The sequence below is a fragment of the Colletes gigas genome, unplaced genomic scaffold, assembly GCF_013123115.1.
Source record: "Colletes gigas isolate AHSC1104 unplaced genomic scaffold, ASM1312311v1 Colletes_gigas_Sc00043, whole genome shotgun sequence".
Classification (NCBI taxonomy): domain Eukaryota; kingdom Metazoa; phylum Arthropoda; class Insecta; order Hymenoptera; family Colletidae; genus Colletes; species Colletes gigas.
The window spans coordinates 642,493-667,803 of NW_025106672.1; the positions used below are offsets into that span (position 1 = coordinate 642,493).

The 25,311-nt window shown below is 32.4% G+C and overlaps 4 protein-coding genes across 7 annotated transcripts; 3 read left to right on the forward strand and 1 right to left on the reverse strand.

Moving 5' to 3' along the window:
- Positions 1-52: 52 nt before the first annotated feature.
- Positions 53-5,592, forward strand: LOC122403016 (60S ribosomal protein L37). The gene is made up of 4 exons (XM_043406294.1): positions 53-168; positions 583-718; positions 3,972-4,056; positions 5,491-5,592. The coding sequence occupies exons 1-4, from the start codon at positions 166-168 to the stop codon at positions 5,540-5,542; spliced, it is 276 nt and encodes a 91-aa protein (XP_043262229.1). The 5' UTR covers positions 53-165; the 3' UTR covers positions 5,543-5,592.
- A 4-nt stretch (positions 5,593-5,596) lies between these two features.
- LOC122403013 (mpv17-like protein 2) lies at positions 5,597-9,535 on the forward strand. 2 transcript variants are annotated; one of them, XM_043406287.1, is made up of 4 exons: positions 5,597-6,429; positions 6,725-7,155; positions 7,626-7,751; positions 8,115-9,535. In XM_043406287.1, the coding sequence occupies exons 2-4, from the start codon at positions 6,766-6,768 to the stop codon at positions 8,130-8,132; spliced, it is 534 nt and encodes a 177-aa protein (XP_043262222.1). In that variant the 5' UTR covers positions 5,597-6,429; positions 6,725-6,765; the 3' UTR covers positions 8,133-9,535. The 2 variants fall into 2 exon arrangements, with proteins under 2 accessions (XP_043262222.1, XP_043262221.1); XM_043406286.1 differs by having other exon boundaries at positions 5,600-6,325.
- Positions 9,536-13,416: 3,881 nt separating this feature from the next.
- Positions 13,417-18,775, reverse strand: LOC122403012 (transmembrane emp24 domain-containing protein bai). 3 transcript variants are annotated; one of them, XM_043406282.1, is made up of 6 exons: positions 18,466-18,770; positions 18,099-18,243; positions 17,957-18,027; positions 17,776-17,778; positions 14,315-14,441; positions 13,491-14,246 (listed from the first exon to the last, which is right to left on the reverse strand). In XM_043406282.1, exons 1-6 carry the CDS (start codon positions 18,649-18,651, stop codon positions 14,125-14,127), a joined length of 654 nt encoding a protein of 217 aa, XP_043262217.1. In that variant the 5' UTR covers positions 18,652-18,770; the 3' UTR covers positions 13,491-14,124. The 3 variants fall into 3 exon arrangements, with proteins under 3 accessions (XP_043262220.1, XP_043262217.1, XP_043262218.1); XM_043406285.1 differs by lacking the exon at positions 17,776-17,778 and having other exon boundaries at positions 13,417-14,246; positions 17,957-18,018; positions 18,466-18,775; XM_043406283.1 differs by lacking the exon at positions 17,776-17,778 and having other exon boundaries at positions 13,497-14,246; positions 18,466-18,768.
- Positions 18,776-22,846: 4,071 nt separating this feature from the next.
- On the forward strand, positions 22,847-24,859 carry LOC122403030 (E3 SUMO-protein ligase ZBED1-like). Its single transcript, XM_043406310.1, has 3 exons — positions 22,847-23,241; positions 23,330-24,126; positions 24,557-24,859. The coding sequence occupies exons 1-3, from the start codon at positions 22,938-22,940 to the stop codon at positions 24,857-24,859; spliced, it is 1,404 nt and encodes a 467-aa protein (XP_043262245.1). The 5' UTR covers positions 22,847-22,937.
- The last annotated feature ends 452 nt before the right edge of the window (positions 24,860-25,311 follow it).

Sequence of the window (25,311 nt, forward strand, 5' to 3'; positions counted from 1 at the left end):
TTATAAAAAAAAAAGTTTGTCAATTTCTGGCATTATTACCAAACCGTGCACCGGGTACACATGAGAATAACTGCGCGATCTGGTAACATTGGGTTTGGACAAGAAACGTATGGTTTTGGAACGTAATTCGTGTTACGTTTCTTTCGAACAGTTCCTTCGTGCAAAATGGTGAGCGAAAATTTGATCCGTTAAAATCTACTTATTATAAAACAATCATTAAAATTTATTATACAAAAACTATAAAAATTGTTTTTTTAATTCCCATAGAAGTGATATATGGTTATAGTTATGGTCTGGAGATTAAAATAAATAGGTTGTTTACGTCATATGTTTGATAAAGGTTATGTTAGAAATGTTTGAATCGCGGAAAAATTGACTTGAAAATATCAATTGCTTGTGAAATATTTAATGTTATCGAATTCTAATGTTTACGAGTTTAAATTTGAATACAATGTGGAATTAAAGTTATACAATTTTGATATAATGTGGTTAAAATTATGAAATTTTAATATAACGTGAAATTGAAATTATAAAATTTAAATACAATGTAGAATTGAAAATGTGAAATTGTGATGTTTACAGACGAAGGGTACGTCGAGCTTTGGAAAACGGCGAAACAAGACTCACACATTGTGCAGACGATGTGGACGGAGCTCATACCACATCCAGAAATCACAATGTGCACAATGTGGGTATCCTGAGAAGAAGATGCGATCTTGTAAGTCTATTAAATATTAATTATTCTAATCACTTTTATACCAGAATTGGGCAAATTTTATTCATGAATGACAAATCTTAGATTGATTCGTAAACTTCTACAGTCAGTCACCAAAATCTTTGTACATACCCTAAAATAGTAATTTAAAAAAAAATAAATAACAATTTCGTATAATATTATATGTATTTGTTTTTATTTTGGGTTTTATGTCGTATCGACCTACAGATCATTAGCGACTATTAGCACCTGTTTCCTTCTTTTCTGTCCGGTCATATGCAGTGGTAAATGTTGACATCTTTTAGGTAGTTTAGAGTGTTTTCTTTGTGTTTCTTTGTTGTTAGAATTTCTGTCGATGTTATTTTATATTTTTGTCTTTGGGTGTTGTATCTTTTGCATGTGAATAGTAGGTGGTTGGTTGTAATGATTTTCATGCAGACAGTGCACATTGGTGGTTCTGTTTTCATAATTAGGTACTCATGTGTGAGTTTGCAATGACCAGTTCTAAGCCTGGCCATGAATATCCTGCCTTTCGTTCTCATATTGTTGCTAGGCATTATTTGGAAGAAATCTTGGATAACGTCGTGTGTTTTTATTTTCTTCGATGTGGTCCAATTTTTATTCCATGATTGTTGTTCGATAGGGCGCAATGCGACAATGAGGTTTTGGTGCGAGACTTGTCTACCGGTGTTATCTGTTGGAAGTGCTGTTACTTCTTTGGCGGCTGTGTCGGCTACCTCGTCTCCTTTGATGCCTTGGTGAGATGGAACCCAGGCTAGGGTTATTTGTTTGCCGTTATTGGTGAGGTCCGTATAGGTATATTGGATGTTTAGAATGATTTCATGTTTGGTTTCACGATTTATGTTTGCTATTACCATGAGTACACTCATTGAGTCGGTGAAAATGATGGAAGGTTGGACATTGTGGTTTCGTACGTGGTTAAGAGCTTCGAGAACTGCCCAGGCTTCTGCTGTAGAAGTGGATGAGGTTACTGGGAGGTGGAATTTTTTGGTCTTGGTGTTGCAGACGATGGCAACTCCTACTCCCTGGTCAGTCTTTGATGCGTCAGTGTATATCTTTTTGTGGTTTTGCTATTTGTTGCATAGTTGTTGGAAGTCATATCTGTGTTCTGTGCTATTTATTTGGTCTTTGGGAAGCTTTGCGAGGTCGACGTTGGTTTCTGATGGTTTTAGGGTCTAAGGAGCTGTTTTCCTGAATTACATGGAATAGTTGGTGTTGATATAATCACAGTGAAACTATCGTATTTGGCAGTTCTTCCATAGAATGGATTTGGAAACTTGGGTTTTTTAGCTTGTAGGTGGATATATCTGTTTGTAAATATGTTGTTGTATGAGAGATTATTTGGAGTGGAGGACATTTTGGCTGTGTATTTTAGGCTCAGGTATTTCCTTCTTTGTTCTAATGATGGTTCTTTTGATTCAAATAATATGCTATTTATTGGACTAGTCCTGTAGCTTCCAGTGGCTATTCTTAGAGCAGCGTTATGAATTGTGTCGATTGTTTACAGGGTATTGGGTTTAGCAGAGTTATAAACTATTAACCCATAGTCGAGTATGGATCTGATTAAAGCCTGGTAGGATGGTATGATGATCTCTTAGTCAGCTCCTCAAGTATGATTTGCCAAATATTATATTTATTTATTATTATGTATGATATTATTGATCGAACTACATAAAAATTGTTTTTTTTTTAAGAATATTTTATACAATGAGGAAAAACCGAAATATATATGTCACAAAATTGTTCGTACACTAAAATACGAAGGCAGTAAATCTAATAAATCTAGTAAATTTTTGAAACATACATACCTGGATTTCCCTGATAATGTCTTGTCTACGTTGTCATTACGTTGTGATTCAGTTGATAGATGTTTAAAATGCGGGAATTAATTGTCAAATTGTATAAGGTGAAGAAATCTCTACGTGAAATTGCTAACATTGTGGGCAGAAAACATTCTACTATTTAGTAGATAATAAAAAAATTCAAAAGAACTGGTAAACATAAAAAGAAAACACGTAGTGGTCGTGCTAAAATCCTAAGTAATAGAGACGTCAGATCTGTACTGCAAATTATTCGCCAAGAACCAAAAGTAAGTGTTCCAAAAATAGCCGCAGAAATAGAAAATGATTTTGGGAAAACAGTACACCCTGAAAATATTTGAAGAATCTTAAGAAAATCTGGATATCGTAGTCATGTGTCGTGGAAGAAACCCTTAGTCAGTGTCATCAACCGTTCTAAGAGAATTGAATTCACAAAAAAACATGAAAACGAGAATATACAATTTTGGGAAAGAGTATTATTCACTGACGAAAGTAAGTATAATATTTTTGGAGCGGATGGAAGAGGCAAAATATGGAGGAAAAGCAGCAGAGCATTTGATTTGCAAAACCTAATACCAACTGTATAGCATGGTGGTGGATCTGTTATGGTTTAGAGCTCAATGGCAGCCTCAGGAGTTGGGAGTTTAGTATTTATAGATTCTGTTATGGATCGATGGGTATATTTAGACATACTTAAAAGCCACTTGAAAAGTGATGCTGCAAAATTAAGACTAGAAAACAACTGGATTTCCCAACAAGACCAAGATCCTAAGCATACAGCTCATGTTATTCAGGAATGGATACCGTACAATGTCCCGAAACAGCTTTTTTCACCACCTCAATCATCAGATTTGAATGCTATAGAGCACGTATGGAATTATTTGGAACGCAAAATTAGGAAGCATAAGATAAATAAACAAAGCCTTAAAACTGTATTGGAAGAGAAATGGAAAAAAATTCCGTCTGATTTTACAACTGAATTAGTCCATTCTATGCCAAGAAGATTAAAAACAGTTTTAGAGGCAAAAGGAGGACAGGAGGACTAACTTCATATTTTAGTGTACAAACACTTTTGTGACATACATATTTCGCTTTTTTCTTATTGCATAAAATATTCTTAAAAAATAATACATTTTTATATAGGTTAATTAATAATATTCTACATATTAATAAATAAACATAATATTATATGAAATTGTTGTTTATTTTCTTCAAAATGACCATTTTAGGAGGTGTATGAAGACTTTCGTGACTGACTGTATGTTTTCTTTGTAAATTCATTAATAAATTGGAATTTTGTACTGAATTTTTTAAACCAATATTTAGGTGAGCTAGTTTGCTAGTGAATTTAACATTTTCATTCTAATTTAGGGCATTGTCCAATGATTTTTAAAAATTAATATTATATTAATCAGATAACTGGTCGGTGAAGGCCAAGAGGAGGAAGACAACTGGCACTGGCCGTATGCGTTATTTGAAGATCGTTCGGCGTAAATTCAAGTAAATATTCATAAATAACTACTATAATATATAATTACATGAAATGTTAATTTGCAAATTTAACATCTAAATATCTAAAAAATGACACATTTTCAAGAAAAATGTTAAACATAATAGTTTCAAAACACAAATTACAAATTTTTTATTTGCCAAACGTTTTTAAAATTATCTAAACTATTTCTATTCTATTTCTCAATTTCTTAATATTTTCTTGGTTTTAACTCGGATATTACAGACTAAATCTGTAGATTTTGTTGATCATTGGATCGATCCTTTTCTACTAGTCAAAAAGTGGAGGTGTTATCTTTTAATTATTAGAAAAAATAAAAAAGCTTTCGTTTCAAAAATTTGGAAAAATTTCTATTTCATAAAATATATTTTTAAAGCAGTCTAATAAATCTCGTTTTTCTCGTTCAATAAGAAAAAAAATATAGGTTTTTATTACACCGGAGTTTCGAAAATTCTGGATAAATAAAAAACAAATAAAATACTTGTATTTTCACCTGGAAACTTCACACTTTTCTATGAAACAAGTTGTTTTCGACATATTTAGACACAAAGTTTTCAAACGAACAGAATATTATAAGACTTAATTAATTTATAAATAAATTTTGTATCGTACAAAATACATTTTAAATTTAAAAAAAAAAAAAATTGATATATTTATTTCTCTATACAGGGTGTTCAGCCACCCGTGGGAAAAATTTTAATGGGAGATTATAGAGATCAAAATAAGACGAAAATCAAGAATATCAATTTCTTGACTGAGGTTTCGTTAAAAAGTTATTAACGTTTAAAGTTCCGCCCGGACTGAATTTTTTTCTAGAAAATGGGTAGGATTTCGGGGGTAGGTCTATTCACCAAAAATTATTGTAATTTACCCCCGTAACCGAAAATAATTTTTCCAAAACGATTTGAAATTTTGTAATTTTGTCGAAAAATATCACGCTTTCTCGAATTTTTTTCTCAAAAATGGGTGGGATTTCAGGGGTATGTGTATTCACCAAAAATTATTGTAATTTACCCCCGTAACCGAAAATAATTTTTCCAGAATGATTTGAAATTTTTTAATTTTGTCGAAAAATATCACACTTTCTCGAATTTTTTTCTCAAAAAATGGGTAGGATTTCAGGGGTATGTGTATTCACCAAAAATTATTGTAATTTACCCCCGTAACCAAAAATAATTTTTTCAGAATGATTTGAAAATTTTTAATTTAATCTTTTAATAACTTTTTAACGAAGCCTCAATCAAGAAATTGATATTTGTGATTTTCGTCTTATTTTGGCCTCTAGAATCTACCATTAAAATTTTTCCCAGGTGTGGCCGAATACCTCGTATAATTGTTAATTTTTAACGATTTAGTAATCAAACGATAAATTAAATTAAAAGTTGTTTATATTATATAGTTTAATTTAATTTTATTTGTTTCAGGAATGGATTCAGGGAAGGTTTGCCAAAACCAAAGACTGTCCCAACTAAATAATCGTGTTGTTTAATAAGGTTTTGACTACTAATAAATAATAGAAAATTTGAGATTCTGTACTGTTTCTTTTAAAACACTCCTGTTATAATTAATTCTCAACAGAATTTTAGAATTACCTGCGTTAGATAAGAAGAATATTTTCACCCAAGTAACAAGGGGAAGTTGAGATCACCAATTTGATAATCCTCGTAATCATAATCAAAGGTTCCTACAGTTGCAACTTTACTGCCATAGTTGCGTCGAATTAGCACTTTAATGTTACGAGACCAACATTTTCAATTAAGCTTGCAGTTAGCTTGTAGTAAACAACGATTATGCGTGCGTGGAGGTTCACTGATCGCATTGTTAGCATAATTTCCAGGTAAAGAACGAAAGAGATAATGCACAAACAAGTGGAAAGCGTTCCATAGTGGGGATTCCTACCCACTCCACAATCCCAACGCTATAATTAACGCAGTTTCATCAATTTCGTAGCAGTAAACTCGCGGATTTATAGCGCAACATGACAACGTGTATTTGTTTGTAAACTCTGCTTGAAAAACAGCCTAATAGTTAGTAAAAAACGGTATGTTAGGTCGTGTTCAGCCAAGGTTCCGTCTTCACAAACATCAAAAAATCAAGAATAATCGCATGATCATATAGTACTAAAAAGTACACAGAACAGTGAAAATTTTCAATCGCCGACTTTCGAACAAATTAAGAAGAAAGATTCGGACGTGAAAAATATTGTAAGACGAAATTGAGAGTTCGTTTTGCAAATGACCGCGTGGCGGAAGTTATTTGGTACGTTTAATAGTCGAAAACAAAGTTAAAAGCAAAACTTTGCTTATACTTGATCCGAAAATGTTAAATTTCGTCGCTTCTGCGAGTCTTTGAACTCTGCAGAGGTAAATATTTTACGATTTCTGCGAATTATAAACGATTGAAACAGTTTTTTATAATTTACAAGACCCAGCTTTGCTCTTAAAGCATTCAGTTTGTTTAGAAAATCATCTTTTAAACGCATTTCAAATTATTAAAAAAAGCTATTTTTATGAAGTCGAAAAATCATTAAAATTTAAAAAGTCAAATTTTTAAAAATAATATTAATTTATACAAAACTTCCAGTTGGAAATTTTTAATTTCCACAATTTCATTCTTTTAAACCATCGTTGGAATAATATTTTTACCCCAATCAATTAGGCAAATACCTGTTTGTAACGAACACAGTGAGTTGTGGTCTGATGATGGCAACCGCAGACCTAATTCAACAACGCAGTGAATTTTGGAAGAGGAATAACAATCTCTTGCCAGATGGAACTCGAATAATTGCAGCGTCTCTGGAAGACGATACAGAAAGCACAGAAATGTACGTGCACGATTATGTGCGAACTAAAAATATGACAACGGTGGGTTTGGTTCAAGGTCCTTTCCACCATTGGTTCTACATTTTTTTGGATAAAGTATTGCCTGGAAGAAACGCGTTGTCAGTGATTAAAAAGACATGCTTAGACCAAACCATAGCAAGTCCCACATGTTTGGGAATATTTTTCGTAGGTCTTGGAATACTTGAACATCGAAAGATCGAGGAGATCTGCGAGGAATTGGAAGTGAAACTCTACGACACATGGAAAGTAAGTTAATTCTTTTGGAAATACTTATTCTGTTACAAATTCAAGCTTTTATTTTATAACAAAGTCTCGAAAGTCTTGGGAATCCCATTTGGTTCTAATATTTGAAGTCCAGTTCTAATGCTAAGTTTACGAGAAGATTCAATACTTGAAAGAACTGATAAACATTATTTGCAATCAGTATGTCGAATTTGATTGACATAAGATAGAAAAATGTATCTGAATTGAAAGAAAAATTGTATTTTAACGCAATTGTCGATATAATAAATTTCAGATTTCATATATGAAGTTACGGGACTCATAAATATTATTTCTGAACAATTTGTGCTGAATCTGATCAATATAAAATAAGAATATGAATCTTAAAATTGCATTCTAATGTAAATAAGTTTCAATAAAAATATAAGCAATATTTTAATTGTGAACCTAGCGTTAAAAAGTTTGTAAATAATAGAAACTAATGTTTTTTTAAGATCGACTGCTGTTTCTGGCCTCCCATGCAGTGTGTGAATTTCTTTTTCATACCTTTTCGCTACCGTGTGCTGTATACAAACTTCATGACAATGATCTACGACATTTTCTTATCCTACATGAAATACGTAAGTAAATGATTCGAAACCATTGAATTGTCAAGGAATTCAAATTTAGTTTAAGACTGGAGCAACGAAACTTAAATTATAAGTCTTAAACAGTATTTTCACAAAAAAGAAAGAGTAATCTTCAAATTAAATTTGCAATATTGTTTACTAATGGAAGAATCCTAAAATTTGCACAATTTTAACACTATTTAAATTACAAATAAATTTTCAATAAATTTTAAATTCAATTGTCTTTGTTAATATATGACCAAAAATTGTGACTTGGAATAACTAAAAGTTTCATTAGAAATAAATAACAAATATTCTCTAATTCTCAAGTTCAACCACCAATCTATTATTAAATATTACTAATCATTTTTTTAGGATGCCGAATACGAATGACGAAGAGATCTCTGAATATCTATCCTGATCGAAACAGATCGTACAAAATTATTCTTTGCTCATTCAAGAAATCCACAACGCTAAACGTGCAACTATAAGTTTGTAAATTTTCAAGATATTTGATAAATAAATTACAATGTTACAAAACAAACTTAGTTTGAAGACGAAGAAATCTCTGAATATCTATCCTGATCGAAACAGATCGTACAAAATTATTCTTTGCTCATTTACGAAATTCACAATGCTAAACATGCAATGATAAGTTTGTAAATTTAAAAGATATTTGACAAATAAATTACAATGTTTCGAAGCAAACTTAGTTTCTAGAAAAGAAAGAAAGTTACACAATCCCGTTATCGGTGTTTCAGAACGATTGGTATATCATTTATAGTTCGACGCGACTAGATAACGTTAATCACGTTAATTTCTGCATTCGATTGATAAGGATTCAGATAAAAGAAAAATAAATAAGTATTATATAGTGGCGTCGAAAAAGGTTTCGAAACTTTTCAATCTGCTGAATCCCGAATGATCCTTATCAATATTTTATTTGCGTTAAATGGCATGCAGTATATAACTTGTCTGATGCATCTTGATGGAATTTCTGTTCGTTATCAAGAGGATGTTGTTTATTAGGCTTTTGTTTGGCGTTCGGCGACAACGGGATTACAAAGTCTTCTAAGCCGACAGTCGCCAGTTAACAAACAATGATCATTCCAATGTAAATACAAACAATAAACCGACCGAAATAATAAACAAAAGCGCCACGATACTTGATACACTCTTAAATCATGTTTTATAGAAACTTGTGTTACTACAGAAATTAGATTTATTGTTTGTACATAATCTACAGTTTGTCGAATTCCATTATAATCTAGCCACTGTGATCATTAAAGGCAATTTAATATTTAATATTTAATCAAATTTTGTTCCTTCTGCAATCCATTTATATATATTGAAACTGAATTGTCAAAATTGTTGTTTACGTAATAACGGATCAGAAACGACTAATTGCACAATTTTGAACGAGAATTCTGTGTATTGAAAGCGTATGAAAAATCAACTGGAATTAAAATATAATTGATTATAGCTTTATCAATCATGTTAGCTTTCTTTGACATATACATATAGTATTCATTTTGTGTGAAGTATATCATGTGCAGAGTTTCAAAACTGTTATACTGGATTTGGTTATTAAAACAGATATGAAAACTGAAATGATGCAATAACTGTTATGAACAAAGAAGATTCTATCATATCTCGATTTCAATTCCAGTTTCAGTTTTACATTTAAAGGATATAACCCAAACCTAGATACTTTTAATAGTATTTGAAGATGACCTATATTTAATAAGCACAAAATACAAAGCTTTGTTCAATATTTTAGCATTAATGACATCGGATCAGTTTTGATCAAATAGTTGATCTATTTTGAGGAAAATAGATTTTCTATGAATGAAATTCGATTGAAAAGATTACAAAAATAATAGCTTCGAACTGTTATAAATATAACAATTCGAAAATAATTTTTCCAGAACGATTTGAAATTTTTTAATTTTGTCGAAAAATATCACACCTTCTCGAATTTTTTTCACGAGAATGGATAGAATTTTGGGTATATCTATTCGCCAAAAATTATTGTAATTGACCCCCGCAAACGAAAATAATTTTTCCAGAACGATTTGAAATTTTTGTTTTCGTCGAAAAATTTCACACCTTCTCGAATTTTTTTCTAGGAAGTAGGTAGGATTTCGGGGGTATGCCTATTGACAAAAAATGATTGTAGTTGACCCCTGCGGCCAAAAATATTTTTTTTAGAACGATCTGAAATTTTTTTTTCGCCGAAAAAATTAGGCACCTAAATCGGGGAAAACCCCCTGTCAATTTTTCTTAAAAATTTGTTTTTCATTTTTAATAAATTTGCTTGACGCTCTACAGAAAAGTTGTCTAATACTTTTTTGTAGGTGTCCATGAGCTCTGCTTCAGAAAAAACTTTCATTGAGATATATTTACTATTGTAGGTGTTATGGTCGTTTGAAAATTGGACCAGTTTTAAGGGGTTTTTCTCACTTTACGGTGTTAAGGAACAATTTTTTCAATATTGTTAGAATTTCTACATATTCTCCACTAAAATACGCGTTGTTTGCTTTTTGAAAAATAAAAATCCTCTAATCCGTTCAGGAGTTATGACATTTTAAAGATTTGCAACAAGGAAGCATTTCTGGCCCCACATTAGATTTTCGATAAAGAATTTTTTTCTCGAAAGTGGGTAGGATCTCAGGGTATGTCTATTCACCAAAAATGCTTGTAATTGACCCGTGTAACTAAATATAATTTTTTTATAGTGATTTGAAATTTTTTAATTTTGTCTAAAAATTTTAGTACCTACTCGAATTTTTTTCTCAAAAATGGGTTGGATTTCAGAGGTATGTCTGTTCACCAAAAATGATTCTAATTGAGCCCAGCACCCAAAAATAATTTTTTCAGAAAGATATGAAATTTTTTAATAACTTTTTAACGAAGCTTCAATCAAGTAATTGATATTCTTGATTTTCGTCTTATTTTGGCCTCTAGAATCTCCCATTAAAGTTGTTCCCAGGGGTTGCCAAACACCCTGTATAACAATGATCTATATTTACTTATAAATGTTCTAAAAATATTTAAAAAATATTTTAATCTTGAATATGTATAAAAATAATTTTTCAGCGACTTTTGCGTAAGAGTATTTTCTTATCTCCACATCATTTGAAAATAATTTCAAAATAATTAACGATACACATTGTTAAACTATTGTCAATGTATAATAATAAAATTTGTAATTATTTTTTATGTGATACACCTCCACAAAAAATCTAAAAAAATTATATATTTATAACGGTAACAAGCCATTAAAATTGTAACAATACGAACATGATCACATAAAAAAATTAAGGTAAAAATATAAGCAAATGTCGGTTTTTGATTTTTTAATAATCATAACAATACACTAACACTGTAAAAATATAAACGTGGTCATTTAATAATTTCTATTAAAAAAGAATATTTTTAAACTTTTCGAATTTTTTAAAAATCCATCTTGAAGTGAAAAGTTCTAAAAAAATTTACAAACACGTACGTCGTAGAGCAAAATACCCCCAATTTTTTTCAAAATCTTTGATACAATACAACAAAAGATATACAGCTTAAACTGAAAATTGCGTTACGCTCTGTAACTACCCTCCCAGTAAGGGTACCGGGTTGATACTTGACACAAATGGTTTTCTTTGAACGGTCTATTAACTTATATGCTTACTGATCAATTTAACTTAAGGGCACTTTTGACCATCTCATCCGGCTATACCCTTTAAAAATCATTCTGAATAGATATAGAATCAATATAGAATTGATATAAAGTAGATACCAGAACCGTAACTAATATAGAACTTAAATAATATCTATATTAAAACCCATAACCATAACTGAAACTAATTCATGAAAACTTTTCATGAATTTTGATTCTCCATAACAGTTCTAGAAAGTAAAAGTTCCATTAAACAGTTTTTATCAGAACCAACATATAACAGTTCGAAGCTATTATTTTTTTAATCTTTTCAATTGAATTCCATTCATAGAAAATTTATTTTCCTCAAAATAGATCAACTATTTGATTAAAAATGATCCGATGTCATTAATGCTAAAATATTGAACGAAGCTTTGTATTTTGTGCTTATTAACGCGTGGCCCACCGGTGGGTCACACTCGACTTTCCCATCGGGCGGCGTGAACCACTGGTGGGTCACGCACGACTGTCCCATCGAGCGGTGTGCATCACCGGTGGGTCACGCTTGAACATTCGATCAGACGCTGCGTACCATTAAAAATTTAGTTTATTTAATAATTATGAAGAATTATCATTCTATTGAAAATGTAAATAATGTGAATTGAATGTATATTATTTGAAGAAAGTAGGATTTATTTTATTCTATCTAAACATCGTAAACATAAATTAAAAAACAAAAATTTGGTCGTAGACACATAATAATGCATAGTCCTCCTAAACTTCTTAAAATCCTAAACTTAGCGTAATTATTTACTTGTACCTATGCAAATTTTGAAAACATTCTAAACAGAGTGTTGGCTTGTCCTCACACTGGTTGCAATACGTCGTTACTTTTTTGTCTTTCTTCATGGCACACTGTCTACCATTTCCTTTACATAAACATTTGTAACATTCTTTGCATCTTTGCGTTCTTTTTCTTGAAAGCCCGGGCTACACAACTTTCAATGTAAACGCATGCACTGTGTTACTGAACGGATAGTTGAGCCAACTGAATCACAAACAATACTGACCCGTCCGATGAAGCAGAGCATTTGTTTAAGCTACGCCTCGCAGCGAAAAGTATAAAAATCAGCCCATGGCGTGAACGTGTTAAATATAGATTATCTTCAAATACTATTAAAAATATCTAGATTCTTCTTAGAAGTAAATAGTAAACAAAAGGGAGAAAATACAACCTTTATGTAAGCAATAAAAATTTTATAGACATTTCATCTTATTCATGGTTAAATTGTTTACGAAACGGTGGAAGATCCAAAACCCGAGCAGTACCAAGGAGTATTAATCCTGAAAACATTTATATTTAAAACTTTCCATTTGAAAATAATTTCGAATACCATGTCACATATAGAATAAGCATAATTTTAAGTTAATTGGAATATTAACTAAATTTTCAAGAGTAAATTGGTTTTAGGTTAGATCAATTAATCAAATGATTATGATGCGTTTATAATAAGCATAATTTTAAGTTAATTGGAATATTAACTAAATTTTCAAGACTAAATTGGTTTTAGGTTAGATCAATTAATCAAATGGTTATGATGCGTTTATCTTATATAAATATATAAATTGGAAGGAAAAAATCAATTTACCGCTTCCAATCGAGTACATAATAGATTTTCCAATATATCCCTGAAATTTCTTCGAGTGATAAGAAACATAGAAGCCAGAACCAATCAGACCACAACCACTAAAAATTCTGCATCCTAAACAATCTCGATTTCGATTATTAATCATGCTGTTCACTGTACCCGTCATTTCTTTCATTATCACTTTACGAAACTATAATACAATATTTACGCGATTTATATAAAGAAACGTTGGAATGGTAAAATTTACGATCTTTTCTAGATTAAATTCAAACCGCCATGTTTGTTTACACGAATCGAGTTCAAGACTCGAAATCGATCAATTTTGATCAAATTAAAAATTTGTTCACAAAAAAACAAAATTTTTAAATTACTTATTACTCAATAAGGAAATATTTTCAATAAGCTATCACTTAAGTTATTATGCTCTTTAACGTGTATAATATTCTTTCAGAAGCATGAAATCTTTGTGCTGTCTGTTTTATTGGTCGTTCGGTTTGTTTGATATTGGCGATCTAACCTCACTTAAATCCCGTCACTTTTTTCCTTTATTCCTATTCTTTCTTGTGCTTGAATATTTTTACCTTCGTTTTCCTTAAATCTCCTTACATACTTTCAATCTGATACTGTTTCTTTCCTCCTTTTCACAATTTCAACTCTTTATAATTCAGATTCTGTATTACCGACGCCTACTTTCTATTTTACTTATAAATAAACGAACAGGAAAATACTATAACCTCGCATAATCAATTAGACAAATTGAAACATTTTCTATCTTTTATAGTTCAGGTTCTGTATTACCGACACATACTTTTTATTTTACTTTATAGATTTTTAAATCTTTCTTTTATAAACCTTTGATACATTTCCCAAAAATTTGAAGGGCTATAAAAGAAAAATTTAAATTTGTATACTTATGTAATTATAACATTGTTGATTGCTTTATTCAAATGTAATGAAATATACAAAGTACGAGTTGGTCAATTTTTCCCATAATCCTGATAATCTGCTTTCGAATTAAAAATAATAAAATTAAATAAATAAAATTTTGTGAAAAGTTTGTAAATTCCCAGTTTCTTCTTGCTATTTACTCAATAAGTTTCTTCGCTTTGAAAAAGCGTCTCAGATAGAAGACCTGCCAAGTAGAAAGCACCAACAGCCAACACGTGGAAAATATACTGAAATGCAACACTCGAGTGTTTGTTGTCTCTGAAAATTTTAAAAAGTCACCACTTCCGTTTTGAATAATAAAAAATAATACAATTGTAGCTTCTTACCGTTGGTGTCTCTCATTTCTTCTTCGTTCTTTTGCATTCGAGCAAAATCTTTAAAAATTGCTTCAGATAAGTCTTCCAAACGTTTCAATTCCACTTCCGAAGGTTTCAATTTGGCTGCTTCGCCTATCTGTTAGAAAAGTCAGTCATTTAATTGCTTTGATGGTCAAAGGGTATAGCGAATAAGGGGATCAAATGTGCCCTTGAACCAAATTTAACACACGATGGAACCATCGATAGAGCATCAGAATCAAACATTTTGTGCCAAGTTTCTGTGCCAAAGGGTAGTTATAGTTTTTCGCATGTAATCGAGTACGAAAATTACGTAAAAAATCTGGTGCATTGTGGTTATCGAGATACGTGTTCAAGAATTATTTTCGATTTTACAATTCCAAATTCTAGGCATGAAAAATTAAAAACGCAAAAAAACGCGGGAAAATATAGATTTCATATTGAAGCTTTAAAGATAGTAGATTTATATAATTACTGTAAATGCGTATTGTCATTGGTTATGTCCCTGAATTTTTTCAGACTTTTCGGCAGGGTGCGCCGTAGTATCAAAAATCAAAAACCGATTTTTTCGGTGTTTTTTGCGTAAAAAAGCAACTTATACTTTCAATTTTTGTATTCCCCTTAATAGATAACTATATTCTATGGTTTTAAACATTTCTATGTTGAGTAGAACGGTATATAGAATAGAAAAATAAAAATAAGTCACCAAATTAAAGGTGCTACGAGCTGCAAGAGCTGCGATAGTGCAGTGAGTAAGATGCTTGACAGTTTGGATCAACGGACTGATCTACAAATTACATAAAAGGCAGTTCCCCAAAAACCTTACACTACTCATTACAGACATGATAACGAACAAAACATTCTGCACCTTGGATGGCACCCACTCTCAAACAAACAATTCAGCATACGCGAAGGCCTACAACAGGGAAACGTCAATTCCCCCATACTATTTTATATATACACTAGCGAAGTGATCAACCTATTTGACCTAAATTCGGGAAACAATACAGCAGCAATAGCCTTCGCCGACGATATCAAAATATATGTAGCAGGAACTCGACTGCAAACAATTCAAACACAATTAGAAGAACTCGTAGAAAAAATAAACAGTTTGATGACAATGTGGAACCTAAAATTAAACCCGGCAAAATGCGAGACCATCCTGCATAGAAAACCACTCCGCTACCTCTCTAAACCAAAGAAAAATGGTTACAAAGAACTCGCCATCTCTACAACAGTGCCCGGAACTACCACCAAATCTACAATACCACATAAGCAATATGTTAAATACCTTGGATACCATATTGACTACTTACTACATGGCAATACACACCACAGAAAACAAATATCAAAAGCACTCGACGCCTACAGAGCGAACAGCACCATATTTCACAACAAGCACCTAACCCCGAAAACGAAAACAATCCTATACATGCTGTTGATAAGACTAATCCTAGCTTATGCAGCTCCCATATGGTGAAACACCAACACAACAGTAATGGAAGCCTTCAGGAAATTTGAGAGACGATGTTTAAGGGCATGCCTCAACCGCTACAGATCAGCCCACTCCAACTGTAGACATTATGTGAGCAATGCAGCCCTCTACAATGAAGCCAAAGTCCCATGCTTCGACTGCTTCACACTAAAATTAACCAGATTACTTCAGTAAGTTTCCAAGAATAGACAACCCAATCATCAAAAGCCTCGCAATAGTTAACGAACACACCACGCACGACCAGAATCAAACAGGATACCTACCACTCGAAACCTTCATTTACTTTGACAAAATCGGCATAACACAAAATCAAGACAATATACCCGCCCTGTACCATTGGAAAAGGAACAAAGCAAACAAGCGCATCACGATGACTCCCACAGACTACATAAATAACAGAAACAAAAATACTGGTGGCTAACTGACCAGGACACCACAATACAAGACGTTAAGGGTAGGCTAACAACAGCCCAAAATAGAGCATAAACACTCCGAGATATAAACCATAGAGGAGTGAAAAAGCCCAGATTAGGATTTAATAAAAAATGTACATATGTAAATAGCCCTAGTTATAAGTAGAATAAGTCTCTAAATAAGTATTAGTCAGTAAGCACCAGCAGCAATAGAGAACCCAGTGGTTTTGTTATAAACATACATACTGCCCCAAAGAAATAAGGTAACAAGAAAAACCCCCTTGCTACCAAGATATAGTCAGATAAACCATTCCCATAGCACTGGGACACAAGCCTACCACCAGACCAATAACGAAAGGTTGGTTTTTTTTCGATGTAGCCCCGGTCGCCAGACGTCAAACCTATAACCAAACTATATGTATAAAACCAAGAAAAAAAATAAAACACATCTTTTTTTTATTTGATTAATTATATACTTTTTCAATTTTCCACCATATGACAATGAAGATTGAAAAAATATATAATTAACAAAATAAAAAAAAGATGTGCTTTAAACGGGGCGTGAACCGGAGTCAAAAAGTTTGCAGCGTATCCACAGTCAGGCATCTTATTCACTGCACCATCGAAGCTCTTGTAAATACTGCTGATACTTCTGAATATAACGCGCGTGGCACCTTTAATTTGGTGACTTATTTTTGTTTTTCTATTCTATATATCGTTCTACTAAACATAGAATTGTTTAAAACCATAGAATATAGTCAAGTTGCTTTTTTACGCTAAAAACGCCGAAAAAATCGGTTTTTGATTTTTGCTACTACTAAAAAATTTGAAAAAATTCAGAGACATAACCAATGATAATACGTATTTACAGTAATTATATAAGTCTAGTGTCTTGAAAGCTTCAATACGAAATCGGTATTTTTTCACGCCTTGAATTTGGAAGTGAAAAATCGAAAATAATTCTTGAACACGTATCTCGATAACCACAATGCACCAGATTTTTTTCGTAATTTTCGAACTCGATTAAAATACGAAAAACGGGCACAAATTCGCTAATCCGGATTTTCCCTATAACTACCCTTCCGAACAAGATAGAGGGTTGAAATTTGGCACAGAATGTTTGATTCTGATGCTCTATCGATGGATGCATTATATGTTAAATTTGGTCCAAGGGCACATTTGACCCCCTTATCCGGCTATACCCTTTCAAATCAATAAAAATTCAATTAGTCACTTTATAAATAAAAACACAAATAAGAAACTTGAATGTTAGAAATACTCTCTTGTTGCAAAATTGAATACTAACTGCAAATAATTAAAGTGAAAGCAAAATTCTATGATAATAAATCAATCAAGGATATTCTCAAAGTCCACCAATTTACTTTTCATCCATTTCTAATAAAATTACATTGTGAATGAAACATTATCGTAGATACAGTTTGTAATTATTTAAATTTCTGGAAACTTTTAGAATACCCTGGCAAACTAGCTTGTACTAAAACTCATGCCGGTGACATTTAAATAAACCAAGTTCTCTACATTACCAACTGTAACACCCATACAAGCCATATATAGAACAAAGAAAAGAGATGAAATATTGTGAGAAAATGTTTTAAAGTTGTTTCGGCTGGTCAGACATTTAACAAAAAATTTGTTTAGAAGTATAATTTAGCATTGATAAAAGGTTTTAAATATGTAGTTGCTAAAATCATAGAAGAAACTTACTCCTTCATAGCTCTTTGCCTCGATACCTCGCTTTGTAATTAAATAAATCTCTTGTTTGTTCTCTTTTATCGCTGAAAAAAGTGTTTGTTCGTTAAAATCATCATCTTATCATTTTTTTTTTCAAAGCATGTTTTGTACGTACTACCAGAGAAGGATGGTTGCAAGGCGTGGGCCATGAAGCAAATCTCGAACGTGTCATACACTTCGGTGACAAATGTAAATTTTAGCATTTTTCCATGAGGTATGTCGTCCTTTTTATGTAGAATATGTCCCTTGGAGTCCCGTATCTATCACACCGAAGCAATACATTTCATAATGCTAACGAAAACTAATAATATGCGAATTTGATCGATTTAGGGAAGCAACATTACTTTAAAATTATCAATTATATTTCGTAACGATCAAACGCAAAAGATAACATATGTAAGACGAGGTTAAACGAATATAACCTCAAAATATCGTAACACGATCGTTGTTTCGAATTGAGTTATAAGTATTAAAAAACTTACGACATATTCGGTTTTAACGGACGGTGTGACGGAAACTTCGTATTCTCCAGCTACCAGAACGTTCGCCTGAACTTCTTCTTTTAAACATTTTAACGAATTAGGCTCCAGATAGAACCTTATGCAATGTACGTACGCGATTAACGTTGCGAAAATAAATAATATTCTCTGCATTTCGAGGAGGTTCATCGGAATACCACGGTTGAATAATTTCCCAGCGGAAACTGTCAAGATTGGTAGACATTAACGACAAACCGTCAACATATCGATGAGTTGGCAGCCATTAAATATTTTGGGTGGATCACGTGACGCGTCGAATAAAAAGAAAAGTTAATGCAACACGTGTAACTACGTATAACCAGTATATATTTAAATTTCTAAATAATTAAGTAAAATTGTATATCTATGACTCGTAATTGCATGTATTTTATACTATTTTCCAATATTTTTTTATTTTATAATATTCCGTGAGGATAGAAATTAAAGAAAACTACGCGATTGAACGCAGGAGCCAATCAGTGATAAATTATGGCTTCTATAGTTTATGAATGCAATATGATTTATATATATATGTACGAATAAATGAATCATTGTTATAAAATTTATTACAATTGAATACTTTTATTATTACGCTATAATTCGATAAAATATTGTTACGCTACAGAGATGCCAGAAAAGCACCGCCGGGTGCACACGCCACATGCCAGATACGCGTACGTGAGCTCGTGGAGTTTCGGAAAGTCGACAAAGACAAACTGACGCATGCCCTCTTTCTCGATTCTCCGAAGCTGCCCGAAGTAATTTCGGATCGCCTCGTGGGAGTCGAGAGAGAAAGGCTCACATTTGCCTTCTCGCTCTAAACAACTGAAATCCGACCTATGGTCAACGGCATACGATTTGGATTCTCGAGCCGAGATTCTCGACTGCCCAGGCATTTTTACTTTCCGACCTATGTAGGCGCACATAAGCAAAGTACCCATAATGAAAAAAAAATTTTGTAAAATTTATTTTACGGAAATACACGTTTTAAGACCTCCTGATCATATTTTAATTATTGAAAAAAAAGACATTTTTTTTTATTCCCATGTATGAGCACACATATGTATATTATTAATACGATTTTTGAAAATCAAAATACTTTAAGATTGAAAATTAATAAATTAAAATGAGATTCCACTCTTTACCAGTATTGTGCACGCTGTGGTATTTTTCAATAAGAAGAGTTCTTACTTTTATAACATAAACAAAACAGTAGAATTAATAATTGCAGAAATTAATTAATAATGATTTTCCTCGATTGTTTTGAAATAACCGTATCAATTGGTTATGACGAACTAAATAGAACTAACTAGAAACAAAGGAAAAGTGATCCCGTTTGCCAGTTTAATACAAAGTATGGGTTTTATCTTAAATTTTAAAAGCACATAGTCGAATATTTTTAAAGGTACAAAACATAGCGTTTCATTGTAGAACAGTAACATAAATTAGCAGGTAATGTCATAAAACTATTTTTCCCAGCTATATCCCTTTTTACCTGTAGCATAAGGTAAAAAGTACGAGCTACAAGGTACGACTATCCGAAAATCGTTCACATTTTATCAATGTAAATGAAGCGGCCTTTCCATCAGAGTTAAATACAAAATTTTGTAATTTCTGTGAAAACAAAACTTTCAGTAAATGTACGTGGTGTTTGAAATTTTTATGTTTTGACTGTTTTTGTGAAAAGTACCATCCAGATTCATGTACTTCGTACATTGAAAATAACATATGTTAAATGTAATCGGTTAAATATAACTTTAAAAAAAAATATTCGAAGGTCAGACAAAAATATAATGTCACATTTAGTGTACGATTAAAATATGATTGAAAAAATAAAAGAAAAGTATTTGTTTTGGCAGGGTTTGAACCTGCAGAGCAGAAGAAGCTCGGAACTTGCAGGCAAATACCTTGTCATTCACGCCACGCTGATTGTTGAACGTATTTCTATTTTTGAAGATAAGTACCTGTAATAACTTTAATAATATCTCAAAGTAAAACCTAACCCAAAACCTGGTACCATTCCAACTTTTCCTTGTTAGAAACGAGTTTTCAATTTGTCTTAGCGAAAATCGCAATCACATTTTGCACATTATTCTAAAACATTTGTGGTATTCGTTTTCAATGCGATTTAAGTAAGCATGTAATGTATAAGATTTCATTTAATGTTTTCTTTTCTAGAGAAGATAGAGAAAAAGTTTATATAATTTTTTTTATATAAAATTTAATTCGTCCTAAGATTTATATGAAACATTTAAAAGATTTTTTATACATTATGCCTATATATCGGAACAACTATGAAACAAGAGGTATAATCTGTAAGGAGTGTATGCGTGGCTAGGAGAACCGTTATCGTTTGCGTCGATAGGAGTGTTTAGTCTAAGCTAGAGTAGGTATCGAGTGAGGTGTTTAGGTTTAAGCTGAAATATGTTTTAGAAACTGCGTCTCGAACGTGCGTTTTGTTTAGATCATTATTATAAGATAGGAATAAGGAAGGGTCGACTTTGACTGCAGGAACGTCACTCTGTATCGAACGTTAGTCGAGAGCAATCATAGTTTTACGTTTATGATCTTTTACGTTTACGTTTTATGTCTTTCTTTTATGTTCTTTATGTTAAATAGTTAGTAAATATTAAATAATATAATTACATCGTTACGTTTAGTGTTCACGTATTTGAATCCGTCCACACGCCTTTGAAATGAGAACATAAAACTTAAATGTAAAGTTTCATTTAAATTCATTCAGCTATTTATATTCAATCGTATTAATAATATACATATGTGTGCTCATACATGGGAATAAAAAAAAATGTCTTTTTTTTCAATAATTAAAATATGATCAGGAGGTCTTAAAACGTGTATTTCCGTAAAATAAATTTTACAAAATTTTTTTTTCATTATGGGTACTTTGCTTATGTGCGCCTACATAGGTCGGAAAGTAAAAATGCCTGGGCAGTCGAGAATCTCGGCTCGAGAATCCAAATCGTATGCCGTTGACGGGAGGTCGGATTTCAGTTGTTTAGAGCGAGAAGGCAAATGTGAGCCTTTCTCTCTCGACTCCCACGAGGCGATCCGAAATTACTTCGGGCAGCTTCGGAGAATCGAGAAAGAGGGCATGCGTCAGTTTGCCTTTGTCGACTTTCCGAAACTCCACGAGCTCACGTATGCGTATCTGGCATGTGGCGTGTGCACCCAGCGGTGCTTTTCTGGCATCTCTGCGTTAGATCGAGCTACACAAAGTCGAGCGGGCTCCCGAGACATTCGAACTCTCGGGCGGCTCGACCGATCGACTCGACGCTACGGTTCGATTGTTTGTTGGGCATTTGATAGTAATAAAAGCATATGAAACTGTTTTTTAACATAAATGTATTAATACTTTATTTTAAGTTTTCATGTAAGAAGCATAGTCCTTGTACATTTACTGGCAGCAATCGTGCTCGTGTTTGCATTACTATGTTTCCGGCAGTAGAAAATAAGCGTTCACTTTTTACTTGTGTTGCTGGTACAGCAAGACAATCTTTAGCTGCTCGAGACAGTATTGGAAATCGTGTCTGATTTGATTTCCACCGGTCTATAATATTTGTTTTCCGCGGTACTAAATTTTCAGCGAAATATGTTTGTATTTCTCTATTTTTACGCGTTGTAAACGTTTCTGGACCTTCTTCTGTGTTGCCCAGCGTCTTATCAAAAAAATGAGATAATCTTGATTTTGTATCACCCAATCAACAAATTATAACATAATGATAAATTTTGGAATTGATGAAATTAAAGAATAAAAATTGTACATATGTGTAACTTTATGAACGTACAGCGTGACAGTTAAAGAAGGGACTGTGCTCTGCGGCGCAAGGAATTCTAAAGTAAACAAATCTTGCAGCGAAGTGAATCACATTCTGAGTTTTCTCGCTCTCTCTACTATAAACACTCGGAAAATGTGTTTAGGTTTAGATTATCTAGCTTTGGGTTGACGAATCGACGATGCATGGTTCAGTCTTCAGTCAATCGTGGTCAAAGCAACATAGAATTTTTTTATATTTCCTCAGCTCTATTGTAGTATTTTATTTTTATTGATTATTGTTTTATTCCATTATTTTATTTTATTATTTTATCTTGTTTATATTTTTTTCCTTCATATATTTTATTTTTTTAATTTTTCCTTATTCATTTATTCTGTTATATTAATCTGTTATATTATATTATTCATTACTATATTATAATATTTTAAAATTACAATTATGAGCGGTGATGAGGAAAATATGATTACTGCGTCTTCTAGTCGTATCAGTGAAAGTTTAGTGCAATCCAATCGTTTTAGAAGTGACGTTTGGAATCATTTTCAAAAATTAAATCCTACCACAGCCCAGTGCAATATTATTTGTAATAAAAAATACAAAATCAAACACAGCAACACAAGTTCTCTTCTACGACATCTAAGAATAATGCATGGTGCAGTAATTAATTCGAAATCGACGACATCGACCGAACCTGATCCTACCACAGAAAAAACTATTTCATATTTGGACGAAAATTCAAGCAGAGCCCAACAATTAACATACGGAATTGCACGCATGATGACACGAGATTTGCAACCTTACAGCCTTGTGGATGACGATGGATTCCTAACGTTAATGAAGATTGCAGAACCAAGATATAAAATTCCTTCACGGACCACGTTTTCCCAAACAATTATCCCAAAAATGTACGAGGATCTGAAAGTACATGTAAAAAACGAAATATCCACAGGTATCAATTAGACTTAATATTTTAGTAATACTTTGTTTTGTAATTATTCTTTCTTTTTTTATATGACATGTTGTTTAATTCATATTAGCAATAAGAAGCAACAGTGTATTTGCATTTACGACGGACGGCTGGACGTCGCGAGCTGTGCAAAGTTACATGTCGTTAACAGTACACTATATAACACCGGAGTTTGTGTTAAAACACAATATACTAAATTTAGAACATGTACCAGAAAAGCATACTCACAAATACATACAAAGCACCATATTTAATTCACTGCAAACATGGAGTATTGATATAGAGAAACCTGCATTTTTTACTACCGATAATGGTCGTAACATAGCAAAAGCAATAAATACATATGAAAAGTGGACGAGGATTCCTTGTTTCGGTCATTGTTTACAATTAGTAATAAAATCTGCCATGAAAAATTATAAAGAATACGAAGAACTCCGGAAAAGATGCCGATCCATAGTTACCTTTTTTGCAAAATCGACCACTGCTAGAGAAAAATTTATGAATGTACAGAAAACCTTAGACGATAAACAAACACCATTAAAATTAATACAGGAAGTAGATACAAGGTGGAATTCGACATATGCCATGTTCAAAAGATTTATTGTGTTACAAAAATCGTTGAATGTAATACTATGTGAAGAATACATGCCAGATAATTTAACTATAGAAGAGTGGAATTTCATGGAAGCCCTAATAATGATTCTCGAACCACTAAAAGAGGCAACAGAAAATATGAGCGGAGATTCGTATCCTACCATATCCCACTACTTCCCCATGTATTTTGCATTAATGAACATATTACAAGAAGAATCTGCAGAAAATGCATTAATTACTAATATTTCCAACAGCGTTCAAAACGCATTGAAGGTAATTTTAATTATTCATCGCAAAACTACAATAAAACAATATTAAAAAATAGACAGAAGAAATTATATTAAATCAAAAATATAATATTTTACTCGCAGGAACGTTTTGAACCAATTATTCAGAGTAATTGGATATATTATCACAGTATGCTTACTAGACCCACGTTTTAAAGACCACTTGTTACAATCGACAGAAAAACATATAATACATGAACAATTTAATGAAAGAATTTCCACAATTTACAATAAAACTAACGATAACAACAAAGAACAGGGCAACATTCCAAGCACCAGTAAAAGCTGTACGTTTGTAAAGTTACACATATGTACACTTTTTATTCTTTAATTTCATCAATTTCAAAATTTATCATTATGTTATAATTTGTTGATTGGGTGACACAAAATCAAGATTATCTCATTTTTTTGATAAGACGCTGGGCAACACAGAAGAAGGTCCAGAAACGTTTACAACGCGTAAAAATAGAGAAATACAAACATGCTTCGCTGAAAATTTAGTACCGCGGAAAACAAATATTATAGACTGGTGGAAATCAAATCAGACACGATTTCCAATACTGTCTCGAGCAGCTAAAGATTGTCTTGCTGTACCAGCAACACAAGTAAAAAGTGAACGCTTATTTTCTACTGCCGGAAACATAGTAATGCAAACACGAGCACGATTGCTGCCAGTAAATGTACAAGGACTATGCTTCTTACATGAAAACTTAAAATAAAGTATTAATACATTTATGTTAAAAAACAGTTTCATATGCTTTTATTACTATCAAATGCCCAACAAACAATCGAACCGTAGCGTCGAGTCGATCGGTCGAGCAGCCCGAAACGTTCGAGCCGCCCGAGAGTCGAATGTCTCGGGAGCCCGCTCGAGCCCGCTCGACTTTCTTTAGCTCGATCTAACGACTCGGGCGCCCGACACATGAGACGGGCTGCACACCGCTATTAATCACCATCGAGTCCGCGATTCAAGCGAGCGAGATTCAAACGAAGTCGCGTATTATAATACATATTACTATTGTATGAAATTCAATGATAGCAAATCAAGCCGGGAAAACCGAATATTGTAAACTTTCTTTACGGCCGCGTTCAGGATCGATGGTTTCACGATATGGACGTGACTTCTCCTCTATTTTTGAGAATTAAAATTTCGAGACCTTTTTATTTACTT

Coding starts and splice junctions, on each gene's coding strand:
- LOC122403016 (XM_043406294.1), top strand. Junction 719..3,971: donor TGAGAAGAAGATGCGATCTT/GTAAGTCTATTA, acceptor TATATTAATCAG/ATAACTGGTCGGTGAAGGCC. Junction 4,057..5,490: donor ATCGTTCGGCGTAAATTCAA/GTAAATATTCAT, acceptor TATTTGTTTCAG/GAATGGATTCAGGGAAGGTT.
- LOC122403013 (XM_043406286.1), top strand. CDS start 6,301: ATGACCGCGTGGCGGAAGTTATTTG. Junction 6,326..6,724: donor CGCGTGGCGGAAGTTATTTG/GTACGTTTAATA, acceptor CCAATCAATTAG/GCAAATACCTGTTTGTAACG. Junction 7,156..7,625: donor AACTCTACGACACATGGAAA/GTAAGTTAATTC, acceptor TGTTTTTTTAAG/ATCGACTGCTGTTTCTGGCC.
- LOC122403012 (XM_043406282.1), bottom strand. CDS start 18,651: ATGAACCTCCTCGAAATGCAGAGAATATTATTTATTTTCGCAACGTTA. Junction 18,244..18,465: donor CCGTTAAAACCGAATATGTC/GTAAGTTTTTTA, acceptor TCGGTGTGATAG/ATACGGGACTCCAAGGGACA. Junction 18,028..18,098: donor GCAACCATCCTTCTCTGGTA/GTACGTACAAAA, acceptor CACTTTTTTCAG/CGATAAAAGAGAACAAACAA.
- LOC122403030 (XM_043406310.1), top strand. CDS start 22,938: ATGCATGGTGCAGTAATTAATTCGAAATCGACGACATCGACCGAACCT. Junction 23,242..23,329: donor AAAAAACGAAATATCCACAG/GTATCAATTAGA, acceptor AATTCATATTAG/CAATAAGAAGCAACAGTGTA. Junction 24,127..24,556: donor GCGTTCAAAACGCATTGAAG/GTAATTTTAATT, acceptor TTTTTTGATAAG/ACGCTGGGCAACACAGAAGA.